The sequence below is a fragment of the Pituophis catenifer genome, unplaced genomic scaffold, assembly GCF_029215685.1.
Source record: "Pituophis catenifer annectens isolate HBS135680 unplaced genomic scaffold, rPitCat1.0.hap2 SCAF_7, whole genome shotgun sequence".
In the NCBI taxonomy this organism is placed as follows: domain Eukaryota; kingdom Metazoa; phylum Chordata; class Lepidosauria; order Squamata; family Colubridae; genus Pituophis; species Pituophis catenifer.
In genome coordinates, this window is record NW_027256887.1 from 89,874,789 (window position 1) to 89,890,292 (window position 15,504).

The window sequence follows — 15,504 nt, forward strand, 5'->3', positions numbered from 1 at the left end:
TACAATACCAAACTAAAATCAGTAACCCAATTTAAAAACGATTTAAAATTATACCAGTGTACCCCCAAACGGATCAGTTTAATTGGCGGAAGAGCCACGTCTTCAGCTCGCGACGGAAGGAAAGAAGGTCGGGGGCTGTCCTGAGCTCAGTGGGCAATCCATTCCAGAGGGTCAGGGCTCCCACAGAGAACGCCCTCCCCCTTTGAGCTCTCTGCCAACTCAAAGATGGGTGGGGGCAGAGTTCCACAGTGGGGAGGGCCTCAATTCTAGGGTCTCTGATCCTGATTGAGGATGGAGTAGAAGGAGCCCATGAAGGTGCTTGGTTTCCACCAAGGCAAGGGGGTGGAGATGTTTCTGCACCTGGTTGACATTCCAGGATTCAGGTATAGGGGGCCAAAGCCCCATGACCTCTTCTGGTGGATGCCTGGGGTCTGGGTTCCAGAAGCAGAGAGGGAGAGCAGCAGCCTGCAGGGACCCCCCACTCGGCTCTTTCGAAACAAGGAGGGGGAGGATAGAGAAAAGGAAGCACCGTTGACCTGAATGTGCAATTTAGTTCATCCATGCAACAAAGCTTTGACTTTTTTGAAGAGCTGAATCACGGCAAATACTATACATAATTCAAGAGGAGGCAAATCTAGTCATGGCAGGCCGGGAGGGAGCGTGGAATTTGGGCCAATCTGGGCAAGAGCCTCTGGAGTTAAAATCCTCTTTGTTCAGAAACGGGGTCCCACCTGCACCCACCGCTCTTGCTTGGGGAGGGAAGTCCTGCGTGATGGATTTTACCATCCAGAAATCCAGGAAGGAGCCACTCAGCGTCTTGCTCCACAGACCTGCCCTGAAGCTGTTCCCACCTTCCTTAGGATCTTCTTGGTGGCCTTCCACAGATGCTCTCGCCTCAAAACATCTCCTTACTCTACTGCAGGTCTCTCCAACCGTGGCAACTTTTAAGACTTGTGGACTTCAACTCAACCGAGCGTGCTGCCTGGGGAATTCTGGGAGTTGAAGTCTGCAAGTCTTAAAGTTGCCAAGGTTGGAGAGACCTGCTCTACTGGACATTGTCACCCTTCCTTCCCTCAACTCGGCCAGCACAACAAGCAACCGTGCCCAAAATTTCAGAACCACGTGAGCGATAAGGGTGTCAGGCCTGGAAGCCTGGCAAAGGGGACTTCTTGCCTGGGTTGTCCCATCTGGGGTGGGGTTGCCCTGGGGGTCACCTGGACCTCTGCCCTTGAGATCACCAGATCCAGCACCTGCCCTGGGCGCTGAGGCAGACTTGCTAATCTTGGGTTTTCCCAGCTTTAACCAGGCTGGTTTCAGTGGTTTCATCATCATTACTGGTCTCAAGTCCGCCAGCCTCCTTGCTCTAAACTCTTGTTCTTCCTTCCCTGCAGCTCCTTTATTAGCTTCCTTCTCCTAATGAAAACGCTTATTACCTATCCCGCTGCTGGGTCTCTCCAGGCAACATAGAAACGGGCACAATTAAGGACTGTAGGATAATCAGAAATCACGCATGTCAGAGGAAAGCAGCCACCCCTACCTGGCCCACTGTGAGAAAGCCAAACTGTGTGTCCTTCCCACCCTCTCTCTCTCTCCTCCCCCCCCCCCCGCCAATGGATATTCAGCAGTATAACAAGCTTAATCAATAAAATATTTTATATTCACTATTTGCAGTTAAAGAGAGCTTGTCAGCTGGAAAGCTGGCAGCCCAGGTTCGAGACCCGGGTTCTGCATGATGGGGTGAGCTCCCATCCCTTGCCTCAGTTTTGCCCACCTAGTAGTTCGAAAGAATGCAAATGTGAGTAGATTAATAGGTACCACTTCAGTGAGAAAGTAACAGTGTTTCGTGTGCCATTGGCATATAGCCACGTTGGCCACACGACTACGGAAAATGTCTTTGGACAATGCTGGCTCCCTCGACCAAGAAACAGATGTGCACCCACACCCTTGAGTCGGACACAACTGGACAGGGGAACCTTTACCTTACAGTCCTCTTGGTCACCCAGGAAGTTTCATGGAATCCCAGGGCTGGAAGGGACCTTGGAGGTCTTCTAGCACAGCCCCTTGCCCAAGGCAGCAGACCTTACACCATCCTGGAGAAAGTGTTGTCCAATCTTTTCTTGAAAACCTCTGGCGATGGAGCACCCACAACTCCAGGAGGCAGGCTGTTCCACTGACTAAATTTACTCACCATCAAGAAATTCCTCCTTGGTTCTAGGTTGGATCTCCCTCTAACGAGCTTGTCTTGGCCTCTGGAGAATCAGTTGACCGCCCTCGAGTACTGGCACTGGAAGGGATAACCGAGGGCTGCTATCAGGTCACCCCCAAGGCCTTCTCTTGGTTAGGCTAGACTTACCGGCTCATCCAACGGTTTACCCTCCCCGTCTTCGTTCTTCTTCTCTGCATTCTTTCTATTTTTTGTTTTCATCCTTTTTTGACCTCCTTGTTGAGGTGGAAAGAATCCTACCTGTGTCTTGGGGAACATCCGTCCTTGAAGTGGAAAGTAAATTAAGCCATTGCAAACTCTTCCAATGGCTGCTTTGAGTTCTGCCTGGACCGTGCAGAATGATCGAGTTCCAGAAATGCAAAAAAAAAAAAACCCCTTCACCCCACTCAATCCAGAGTTACAGACCTGAACTTTAGGATCTGATTTTATTTATTAAAAATTATATATGTGGCTGCTCATCTTATAACTAACTCTGGGCTGGCTCTCGATTTATTATGAAAGACTCAAGGGAACACACAACACCTAGAAATCTCAATGACAAAAGTTTTATGAATTACGATTGCTTAAGCATTGAATGTGGGTGCCTGCATAGGTGCACGCACCCTTGCTCGGGGGGGGGGGGCAGGATTGGGGATGTCAGGGCTTCTCAGTGGGTAATAATTGCCTGCTCAAGAATAGCACATCTCCAAACCAGGCCCCTGGTCACCTTTCTTCTCTTTGGCCAGCCATGTTCCATCAGACCTTCCATCCTCCGTCACCCCAGCTGTCCTTTCACTGACCTGATAGGTTGCTGGGTCAAATACGATAATTTGATAATTTTCTTCTCTCTGATTGCTGTTCCAGAGTGGAGGTCTTCATCTCTTTAGCTTGGTTGTTCCTGAACACATCACGACTATTCTTCTATAGGGTCAGATTTTGGCTATCTTCTCCATCTACAACTGGACTATACAACTTTGACAACTATTAAGACCGATGGACTTCAACTCCCAGAATTCCCCAGCCCACCAATTCTGGGAGTTGAAGTCCACCGGTCTTAAAGTTGCCATGGTTGGAGATCCCAAATCTACATTTTCATCCTTTTAGTTACTGTAACCTCAGGGCTGTTCAAGGCCTGCTGGAGAGGTGGCTGTCCACCCCTCGTCTCTACAGACCATTACCTGCCCTGTTGAACTGCTTTTACTCATCTAAGACTATGACATCTAATAATAAGATTTTGTTAAAAACTTTGAACAAATCTACGCTGACTTCTGTAGTCAGATCATTTGTTTGTCGAGGTGTTTATCGTTCACTCTCTTCAGGATTAGGATCCTCCCAGGGTCAACGTCAGCGTGACGGGAGTGCAGTTCAGTGAATCTTCTTCACGGCTTTTCTCCATCTTGAAGATACGAGCCACATTTGTTCTCCTCCAGTCACCTGGCATTTCACTCTCCAAAATAACGGGAAAGGGTTTGGCCAGACCATCGGCTACTTCCATCAGTACCCTTAGATGCAGCTCATTTTGTCCCGGAGATTTAAAAGCCTTTCAGAGCAAAAAAGGTATTTATAGAAGAGAATATGTGTAGTTCAGGGTTGAACTGTGGGGTCCTTGGTGCTCTCTGAGCTTGGTGGTTTTCTTGTAGACGTTTCATGACCCAACTAGGGAACAGCATCAGTGCAAAGGAGTGTAGAGTTTGCGATTGCAATCATGAAGTTAGGTGGTTGGCCATGAAACATCTGCAAGAAAACCACCAAGCTCAGAGAGCATCAAGGACCCCAATAGTTCTTCTCTTTCTCTTCCTCCTCCTGCATTTTGCAAACCCTACACCCTACTAGCACTGAAGGTGTTACCTAGTTGGGTAATGAAACATCTGCAAAAAACAAAACAAAACAGCCAAGCTCGGAGAGCACCAAGGACCCTCAAAAGGCATTAACTGGCCATGTTTTTATGACTCTTCTGCCCTCCCCTTCATCCTTCTCTTCACTGTTGGTTAGTAGAACACAAAGTTTTCTGTTGGAGAAAACTAAACCAAAATAGGAATTCGGTAAAGTTGTGGTTCCTTTATCACATGTTAGATTTCCGCATTGGCTGATATTCTGACTCTTTTCCTTTTAATTTACAAAAGGAATGCATGTGTGTGTGTGTGTGTGTGTATATATATATACTGAATATATATATAAGAATTAAAAGAAGATTGAATTAAAAGATGACTCCCTCCAGGCAAATGCAGGTAGGCCTCGACTTACGACCACAATTGAGCCCCAAAATTTGTGTTGCTAAGTGAGGCATTTGTTAAGTGAGTTTTGCTGCATTTTACACCCTTTCTTGCCACATTAGTTAAGTGAATTACTTCAAGTGTTGAATTAGTAACGTGGTTCTTAAGTGAATCCGGCAGAAGGTCGCAAAAGGGGATGACGTGACGCATGGAGACTGTGACCGTCATAAATATGAACCTGCTGCCAAGGTAATTCTGACCCTGTGACCCAGGGGGAGGCTGCAACAGTCATAAGGACGAAAAATGGCCCTAAGTCACTTTTTTCAGTGCCCTTGTAACTTTGAACAGTCACTAAGCAAACCGTTGTAAGCTGAGGACTTCCTGTATAGACAATTTGGCTAACTTAACACTTCCACTAGTACTTTTAATTTTTCAAAAAAAGCTGCTTCCCATCTCATCCCCTGATAGTCAAATGACAAAAAACCATATCCTTCCACCTTAATCAGCAATAGTTCAATTATTCACTGATTTTTTTTATGTCGCCTATCAGCCCCATTAAGGTGACTCTGTAGTCTGAAGAGCTATCAGCTGTATATTATATATATAATTTAATTTTACAATCCAAACTTATCACTTTCTACAATAAATAAAGCAGAAAGAATCTCTTCCTGCTTATTAACCAATCTTTAAAGCCTTGTCATGTAACCCTGGTCAAAAAGAAGTCCCATTAACACATATCAGAATCCAGAGCATATATATTTTAACCCTTATCAAATAAAGTCACTTTATAAATCCTCTTTTCATTGTTAAAAATCTTGGATCTTTTGTCCTATCAAGGAGGGTCCTACAAGTTGATTTTGTATCATTTTCTCTTTATCTTCCTCTCAATCTCAGGGAAGAGCTTGAAATTTCCCTTCGTCTTTTCTCAAAGAGACTTTCCTTGTGTAAATCCAAAGTCAAAAAGGGTTTCTGAGTCACTCTTTATTCTGCTTTATTATTTACTGTCTCTGTCCCCTTTAATTATTAAGACATCCGCTAGTTTAATTTGTAAATCCATTTGGGCATTCCCCCCCCCCATATCACTCTTATATTCTGGCCTGTTTAAAATCCATTTTCAAATCCACAAAACAATTTTTTCCATTATTATAATCCAGCATTTTTCAGACTCCGAACCTGCATTCAAATCTGTCTATTTGATCCAATCAATGTGTTTTTCTTCTGTATCCTCTGCTATAGTATTACACAATCTTGTCAAGCAATTTCTGAGTCAGTTCTTCCTAAAAGGCCTTAATTTCTTCCATGGTCAAATATTGCTTCTCCCTTGTATTCATGGATTGTTCTCCTTTCATTAACTCTTTGTTCTCTCTACTTCCCTGTAGTCCTTTTATCACCCGTTTAGTTTTCAATCAGCAGAACTTTCCCAGGGGAGGATTAATGCCAAAGACTTCAAATTGTGTTTTATAGATTTTTAAACACCCTGCAGGAACTATTCTTTCAAGTCCATATTGCCCTTTAACTTTCCAAAATCAAGGTTCTAGTCCCCTTTTTGCCATTTTCCAAAAAGTAAAGGTTGTCTTGCTAATCCTTAAACATCTTTTGTCCAGGGTGGAAGGAAGGAAAATCTGGTGTAGTACAGCTTCTGTTTCAGAAGGTTCTTAACGCCAAAGAAATCAATAAGAAGCCGTTTCTTAAAGTCATTACGAAAGAGAAGTAGGCGACTTCGGTGTCTCTTTGAAAGGTGCCGATCGTGGCTTATTTCCCCAATTCTCTCAAACTGGAGTGCTGGAGAACGCTCTCTTGCAATCTCTCCACAGGGAGAACCTGTGGCCGATCCTTGTCTTCTCCTTAATCCAGAGAGGCGTTCCAAGGAGACATCGCTGACTCCTGATTTGGCCACATTCATTGGCGCTGCAAAAAGCTCAGGTGTCTTCATAGTGCCCAAATATCAGGGAGATCTCCAGAAAGAGCCAGAGTATCTTTAACATACATTGGTCAATTCATACTATATTAACAGTCTCATTGTTTTTAGCCCAAATATTAGGAAAAGTCCAAACCTTTGAATCAATAGAGAACCAGAGGAATTAGGTAATGAACTTAAGTCCTCAAGGATGAAGGTGAAAAGAGACTCCAAAAACGAAGGGACAGAAGAAAGCAATCCGGCTGTCAAAACAATCCGTGGAAATTGCCAAGAAGAGAAGCCAAAGAAAGACTAAAATCTCAGAAAGGAACAAAGAGTTTCAGACAAAAAGCAATATTACAACCCCTGTAAAGGAATGGAAAGAAAGAAAGAGGCATGGGGAAAAAACGAATTGTAGAAGATAACATTTGTAGTTCAGGATTGAACTGGGGGGGGACCTTGGTGCTCCCTGAGCCTGGAGGTTTTCTTGCAGACATTTCATGACCCAACTACGGAACATCAGCAGCACTAGAAAGTTTGTGCTAAAGGGCCTCTAAACACTGATGGCATTACCTAGTTGGGTCACGAAGCGTCTGCAAGAAAACCACCAAGCTCAGAGAGCACCAAAGACTCCCAAAAACAAGGAAAGTCTTTCGAAAGATCTCAGAAGGAGATTCCAACCTCGAATTGGTATGTTAAGTATTAAACGTCATCTGCCGTTTGAAGTCACCTATATGTGAGTTGGGCGGATACATAAATTTGTTTAATAAATAAAATAAATAAAACAAAATAACCAAATTAATCAAGTTCAAAGGAAGATGGGAGTATACTGAAACACTCTAGAGATGTCAACATCCAAGCTATCTTAAAAGACATTCCTTCTTTGTAAGAACCTCTAGTTCTAGAAGGTGACATTAAATCAACACCCCAAAAATAGGGAATTAAATTAGATCAACCCGTTACCCTACTAAGAAACGTCATCAGTGCTAGCTTGGCCCATGAACTGCCTGCAAGGAAACAACCAAGAGAGCCTCAAGGAACCCACAGTCTAAGGCAGAAATCCAAAGGGACTGATGATGAAATATGGCAAGTGATAGAAATAAAAATCAGTCACGGTTCTAGCCAAACCATGCCAGGAAATCTGGAGAACAGCCCAGGGGTTCATTGGCCCATTGGAAGAGGCCAGCCTACGTTTGAGCACCAAGAAAAAGGAGACTTTACAGACCCTTCAAACTCTGGTACACCATCCTTAATTTCAAATGCTTGCAAAATAATGTGCAGGCTCAACCAAAGAGATTAGAGCCCTCCATGAAAAGGGACATAACCAGATGTTCAGGCTGGCTTTAGAAAAGACCAAAGAACTGAAGACTTTATTGCTGAGGCATGCTGGATAATTGAGAAAGCCAAAGAATATTTAAAAAGAAATCAGGATGTGCTTCAACGATGACAGAAAAGCCTTTGATTGTGTCAATTATGTCAAGCTGTGGAAAGTGCTTAAAAAACGGGAATCCCAGAACATCTCAATGTCCTCATGAAAAACTTCTATCCAAGTCAGGAAAACACAATCTGGTTAGAACAGGTGAAACAGGTGGGCTCCAGGTTGGCAAAGGACCAGAGGTGGGCTTCAGCAGGTTCTGACCAGTTCTGGAGAACCAGTAGTGGAAATTTTGAGTAGTTTGGAGAACCGGTAAATACCACCTCTGTCTGGCCCCGCCCCCATCTATTCTCTGCCTCCTGAGTCCCAGATGATCGGGAGGAAATGGGAATTTTGCAGTAACCTTTCCCTGCCACGCCCACAAAGCCATGCCACGCCCACAAAGCCACACCCACAGAACCGGTAGTAAAAAATTTTTGAAACCCACCACTGCAAAGGACTGAATACTGTAAACCAGGAGTATCCAACCTTGGCAACTTAAAGACTTGTGGACTTCAACTCCCAGAATTCCCCAGGCAGCATGCTGGGTTGAGTTGAAGTCCACAAGTCTTAAAGTTGCCAAGGTTGGACACTCCTTCTATGCTCTACTATGTTGAAGAGCTCCAGGACCAGGGCAGAGCTCTGAGGGAACCTCTCTGTCCATGTAGCTCCATGAAGGACCTCGCGTTGAGCACCATTGTCCAATCACCTGCCCAGCCACCTTGTAGCAGGACCAGCCACCCCATCCACCTTCCAGCTTATCAAGAATGAAGCTAGATTTCTCTAGCATGACCTGTTTCTAAACAAACCCAGGTTGACTTAACGGCCTGGGATCTTTCTAAGGACCTCCACGCTCACTTGAGGATCATTTTAAAGCTCTTTCAAGTCTTCACATCAAGCTGCAGCTTTCCAGAGTTCACTTTTCCCCCTCTTTTAAAGATTGGGTCCATCTGAATTCTTCTCCGGTCGCCTCGTATTCCCCAAAATTCCTGTTGGTGGTGGTGAGGATTGTATCTGCCAGTTCCTTTAGCATCCTGGGATGTGATCCATCTGGCCCTGGTAGGTTGAACCCATTCCAAGCTGCTAGGCATTTCCTGACCATTTCCTTGCCTCTCCTGACTCTCCTGCCTGCCCCATAGAGAGCACCTCCTGACAGGTTGGACCGTTTTTTGCAAAACGGCAGGTGCAGAATAGGAATTAAGCCATTGGTCTCCTCCTGTTGCCCATCAACATCTTGCCATCTTCTCCAGCCAGGTGATTTGGCTGAAAAATTTTCTTGGCTGCTTCTTCCCCAACAAACTCTTCTGGGCATTTGTGGAAGGCTTCACTCCTTCCAGGCCTTGGTCTTCCTAACCCCATCCTTACAGCCTTGGCACGTTCCTCGATATTCTCCTTTCATCATCATCATCATCATCATCATCATCATCATTATTATTATTATTATTATTATTATTACTATGTGTTCCTCTTTCCTCTTTTTTTTTTAAACTTGTCCTTTTGTTCTCTCAGTTTATTGGAGAATTCTTGGTGCAGCTCCACCAGTTTCATAAGCTATTTTTCTTCCTTTTTGGTTTGTTTATGTTTATGTTTATGTTTATGTTTAGTTTAGTTTAGTTTAGTTTAGTTTAGTTTAGTTTAGTTTAGTTGATTTGTATACCGCCCTACTCCCGAAGGACTCATGTTTAGGCCTTTCATTAGCTCATTATCCAAAATTTCCCAGTAATTCTCCTGAACTGGTTTCCATCCATGGAATCCTTTCCCCTGGCGATCGATCAGAAGGGTTAGAGACCCCAACTTCATATACTTACTGATGAATGGATGCACATATGAGCTTCCAAATTGCCAAAATTCTGCTTTTTCTTGCAATAAATCTCCTAAGACTCTGTGGGAGTCAAGATTTTTCGTTGGACTTGACAAGAGCGTCTTTAATTGACATTTTGACTCAGTTCTTCCCTGATGTGGCAGGTTCTAGTATTTGTTGCCTCAAGGAGGTTAAATAAATTATTCTGAATTTTACTATGGAAAAGCATAACTTTTGGGGGGAGAGAGAGCTGTTCTAAGTCCCCCCCGTTAACAGGCAAACAATTTGTGATATGCCCCAAAGGGGCTTTTTCAAAAGGCAACCGGACTCTCTTGGGTTTTTTCTTTGAAAATGTTTCGCTTCCCATCCAAGAAGCTTCTGTTCTGAAGAAGACTGAAGAACCGAAGAAGCTTCTTGGATGAGAAGTGAAACATTTTCAAGGAAAAACCCCCAAGAAAGTCCAGTTGCCTTTTGGAAAAGAAAAAAAAAGTTGTTTAAACCTAGTCTAGTGAAAAGAAGAACCTGGGGTGACAAGAGAGCAGCCTTGCAATGTTTGAGGGGGCTGCCCCAAAGAAGAGGGGGCCAACTTATTCACCACAGCACCCGAAGGCAAGACAAGAAAGGATGGATAGAAACTAACAAAGGAGAAAAACAACCTGGAACTAAGGAGAAACTTCCTAACAGAACAATTACCGTAATTGGTGGGACAAATTGCCTTCGGTGCCCCAAAACACTGGAGGCTTATAAGACTGGACAGCCATTTATCAGAAATAGTACAGGACGTTCTCCTGCAATGACCTCCAAGATACCTTCTTACTCCAAAAGCACCAAAAGCACCTTGGGGACAAGATGACCTGGATGATTGAGACCCTCCATAGATGTTCCTTCATTTGTGGTATGGGAAGCTCTGACAGATGCGTGAGGGCCTCTGTGCAAGAGGCCTTGGATGGATGGAGGCTGCTTCAGGGCGAGGCGGCTGCCTTCAGAGGAGAGACAGGCAGTCCAGTGTAGATTTCCCCCCCCCCTTCTTCCCTGTCCAAAGGTGTCTCCTTGCCTCGAAGGGCAGGCAGTGCCTAATCCCGTTGGCAGGGTCACGGATTGGGGCCTCCTGCTTGGCTGCCCTCCCCCGTTGGCAGGAGCAGAAATGGGCAGACTCGACCATGGGCTCCGTGCTGCTCCCTGCCTCCAAGGCCCTGCCTGCCGTAAGCCTTCCATGAAGGGAGCTGCGTCCCCCCACAGTCCTCTCCTTAACCTGCAGTTTCTGTTCTCTGGCTAAGCCTCCGTGCGTCCCAGGCAGAGACAAAGGGCGGCTGGGCGCGTGGAGTGGCCATTGGGACACCAGCGGAGGTTGTTCCCCATCTCAGAAATAAGGGGGAGGGGTGTTGCCTACTAGGGAATCGAACTACGGTAGCCCTCAACGTCAAACCATTTGTTTAGTGACCATTCAAAGTTACAACATGCTGGAAAAACTGACATTTTTCACCCTTACAACCGTTGCAGCATCTTCACAGTCACCTGATCAAAATTTGGATGCTTGAGAACTGGTTCATATTTATGACGGTCGCAGTGTCCCAGGGTCATATGATCCCTTTTGGCGACCTTCTTGCAAACGAAGCTGGATTCATTTAACAACCGTGTTAGTAACTTAGTGGGGTTGGGCTAGAGGACCTCCAAGGTCCCTTCCAACTCTATTCTGATTGAGTGATAGAAACTGCAGTGATTCACTTTACAACTGTGGCTAGAAAGGTTGTAAAATGGGACAAAACCCGCTTAACAACTCTTGCTCAGCAACGTTGGGCTCCGTTGCAGTCGTAAGTCAAGGACTTGGTGTATACCAAAGCCTTCCTATCCAGCTGATAGAACCAAGAACGACACAAGGAGTGACCTCTGAGCAGCCCCTTTACTGTTGTTCACCTCTAAAACAGAATCTTGCCGAAGCAAAGCGAGTATCTCCAGTGACCATAGACTTACTCTGTGAACTGCTAGGGAGGGTCCGACTTGCTCCCTTCCTGCCTACCAGGCATCCCAAGCTCCGCTTTCTCCCTGAGCCCTGGGAAAGAGCCCCTCCACCCTAGGACTCTGCACTAGCTTCCGCCACAGCTCGGGTGTGGCAGGCCAAAGGCCGTGGGGGCCCAGCAGTGCTGCCAGAAGCCTTCTGCTCCCCATCAGCCACGCAAAGAGCCTCTCCCTCCTTCTGATCTGGACTTTCTTTCTTTCTTTCTTTCTTTCTTTCTTTCTTTCCTTCCTCCCTCCCTCCCTTCCTTCCTTCCTTCCTTCCTTCCTCCTTCCTTCCTTCAGCGGAAACGCCCATTGAAGAGTTCACCCCAACACCAGCTTTCCCGGCGCTGCAGTACCTGGAATCGGTGGACGTGGAGGGTGTGGCGTGGCGAGCAGGACTGCGCACAGGAGACTTCCTGATCGAGGTGAGGCCATGGCGGGGACGGGGGAGGCTGAGCAGCATTGGGAAGGGGGGGCGGTTGAGGGTCACCGTTTGCAAGGAGCAGAAACCCTCCCGAGACGATTTCCCTGCAGCTGGGCAGGGGGCATTCGGGGTCTCAGGTGAAGGAGAAAAAGAGGAGAGAGAGAGAAACGTCTAACGGGGGAAATAGAATCTCCTCTCTTCAGGGCCCCAAGCTCTCGGTTGGCTCCTTCTGTGATGGTCGGTTATGGCATCTTTTAAAAGGCAGCCTTTGATACCTTCTCACCTGCCTCTCAGCACGCCTGACCGCTCGTACAGGTAGGACAGGGGCTCCCATTGGGGCAGGCAAGTTCTCCGCCGGCCCTCCTCCGTCCTTCCCCTGGTGGCATCCAAGCCTTTGGCTTCCCCTGGGATTGTTGGGGTGGCCTTGTGCCGAAAGAACGCGCCCTTTGTTTCTGCCAGGCTCAGCCACCTTCCCTTGACCCGCCTCCCTCCCCACGTGCCCAGCAGTGCCACAGGTGAAGGGCCGGGGCATCCCGCCTCTTTCCAGGAGACACCGTACGGAATACTGTGGATACAGGCAGTCCTCCACTTACAACAGTTCATTTAGTGACCATTCAGAGTTACAACCGCACTTTAAAAGGGGACTTGGGACCGTTTTTCACACTTACGACCGTTGCAGCATCTCCATGGCAGCTGGCTCGTATTTATGACGGCTACAGTGTCCAGTGATCCCCTTTTGTGACCACCTGACCAGCAAAGTCAACAGGGAAGCCAGGTTCACTTAACAAACATGTCACTAACTTAACAGTTGTAGAGATTCACTTAAGAATTGGGGCAAGGAAGGTCATAAAATGGGCAAAACCCACTTAACCAATTTCTCACTTAGGAACAGAAATTTTGGGCTCAAAAGTTGTGGTCGTAAGTCAAGGACTACCTGTAACAAAATCTTGAGTTTCTTCCTCACTCTTTCCTGCTTTCCTGGGCGAAGTTTATGTGTCCCCAACGGCCGCCACGCATTTCCTTCAAAGCCGTCTCCCTATTTTTCTACGGGGGAGTCAGACTAACCAGCAGGATGAGCAGGAAAGCAGATTTGGGCTCAGTGGGAGGAGGAGGAGGAAAGGGCGGCCTTGAGAGGGTCTGGTCTCCTCTGCCCTGGAGGTCAGTATATAATGACCTTTATACCCCTATATAAAGTCCTGCTGGGTGTCAACAGAGAGGTAACAGCGCTCCGTGGTATGACGCTGGCCACATGACCAAGGAAACTTCTTCCACAGCACTGGCTCAGTGGCCTTGAAACGGAGCTGAGCAGCGCCCCCTGGAGGCGGCAATGACTAGCGGAGTAAAATCCACAGGGTTTCCTTTCCTTTTACCTGGATGGAAAGAGGAGAAAAGGGTGGCGGCCCTGGTGGATAGTTTGGTTCAGAACTGTGCAGATTATCCAGGCCGATGGCAAATATTTGGAGCTCTCTGGGCCTACGTCAGTCAGCTGGGATCGTTCCCAGGGGCCACCTGGAGCCATCTATACTGATATGTGTGCCCTTCCCCCGACCTCTCGGGGCTACGGGCCAAGGTCGCTGCTGCTTAAGGCCAACTGGACATCTGTGGAGATTGAGCTGTGTGTGTCACTGGAATGGCTGCATTTTGTCGTGCTGGTGTGTTGTCAGGCACAAGCAGCCAGATCCACAAGTTCAAAGCTCAGACGAACTATTTTATTATATTCTGCCTACTGTAAAGGAATCTGCCCAGACCGCTTGCCTTCCCCTGGGAACAGAGAGAGAAGGCTCCATGGAGCTTCTGTCTGTGTCAGAGGGTGTGTTCCGGATCACTTGCAGCTATGCAAGGATCCCAGGCTAATTCCCTGCTTGAGACCTCCTCCTCCCTGCCTGGTGAAGTTTCCCAACATGTTTTGAAAGAAGTGTCTTTGCTGGAAGTCACGCCAAGTATGGAACAGTCCCAAACCAATTCTTGGACCTCTGGCTGTTGCCTTCTCCATAAAGCAGGCTGTGATTCATCCCACACGCTGCTTCTGCCAAAAGCAGGATGAGAGGGCTGGCGTCTGAGGAGGAGAGGCAGTGAAACTGGCTACCGTTTCTTCGGGCTGGAGGGCATCACAGCATTGATCTGTGCTCTGTGAGGAGGGCATCTCTCTCAAGCTAGGATTGGGAAGACCTGCCTTGGCAGTAGTGCATGTGAGAAGGAACCCCGGCTGAATGTGAGCAGGCAGGCAGGGCGATGCGGCAGCTAAGAAACCCAATGCAATTAGCAGAAGCATCACAGTCAGACCACGGGAGGCCAATAGTTCCACGGCATTTTGAGATGGCCCAGTCACTCTTCATCACTTCTGGGCACCGGACTTAAAGAGAGACGTAGCAAGAGCTTCTGGGATCAGGAGCTTGAACACCAACCCTGCGAGGAAGCCTTAAAGCAGCTGGAGGCGGAACCTGCCCAAGAGAAAGGGGAGGGGAGGGGAGGGGCCTGCAAACATCTAAGGACTGTCTTGGGCAAAAGGATGCAGATTACTGGTGGAAATTGAGAGAAGAACTAGCCAATCAAAATGAAGAGAGATTCTGTGCAGTGTCAGAGTACAAGAACTGTAAATCGGAACCTCCTGGGCTTTCCAACGACCAAAGGGTTCCACAACATGACCTTGAACATATACCCACCACTTTCATGGAGAACATCAGGAATCGCTTTGAAGCCCTGAAACTCATGGAAAATGCCTTAAGGAGTCACTAAGGATGAATGTGAAAAGGTACCACCGAGAGAAAGGAAAACGGGGAGAATGCAAACCGGATATCGGAACAAACTCTGGAAATTGTGAAGAGGAGAAGAGAAGCCAAAGCCAAGAAAGAAAAATTCTCAGAAGGGAATTGAAGAAAGAGTTTCTCTTTTAAAAGAGACAAGAAGCAGCATTACGACGACGTCTGTAAAGGCACGGAGGATAAAAACCGACATGGGAAAACAAGGAGTCTTTCAGAAAATCCCTGGAATTTCTTAGAAGGGGATTCCATCTAGAATTGGTGTGAAAAAGGAGCCCGTCTCCTTCACCGTGTCCTAACCAGGCTGGCGGCTCCTGGCCTGCAAAGACGTTTCCCATGAGGACATTGAGATGTTATGCTAGGAAAGTTGGAAGGCAAAAGGGTGGCCGGAAGACAGGTGGATGGACGGTGGCAATCAGGGCACCCTTGGAAGAGGCAAAGGACCAAGTTAGGGCCAGAACATCATAGAGAAAACCTGTCTTGTGACTAAGAGTCGAGAATTAATGGCACGTCATCAATTAATCAAAAGCTTTTTAGACAGGACCCATCTGAGGGATTCCACTTCCTATCCAGAGCTGGTTGGACAACCAGCTAAACCGGAGCCAGCCATGTGTGGTGGCAGCCAAAAAAGCCAATGCAATCCTGAACTGCATTAACAGAGGGATACAGTCAACATTAAGGGAGGTACTAATACCCCTCTCTAAAGCCCTAGTAAGACCACACCTAGAGTACTGTATCCTGCATCCAGTTTTGGTCACTGCACTATTAAAAAAGGTGGGGAGAAGAGTGCAGAGA

The 15,504-nt window shown here is 46.9% G+C and overlaps 1 protein-coding gene across 1 annotated transcript in view; it reads left to right on the forward strand.

Moving 5' to 3' along the window:
* The window catches only part of SHANK3 (SH3 and multiple ankyrin repeat domains 3), a 197,595-nt gene that overhangs the window by 144,794 nt on the left and 37,297 nt on the right, over positions 1-15,504 (forward strand). Inside the window, exon 15 of the mRNA XM_070947935.1 lies at positions 11,827-11,951. Within this exon, the coding sequence (XP_070804036.1) occupies positions 11,827-11,951 (125 nt within the window). The remainder of the gene's footprint in view (positions 1-11,826; positions 11,952-15,504) is intronic.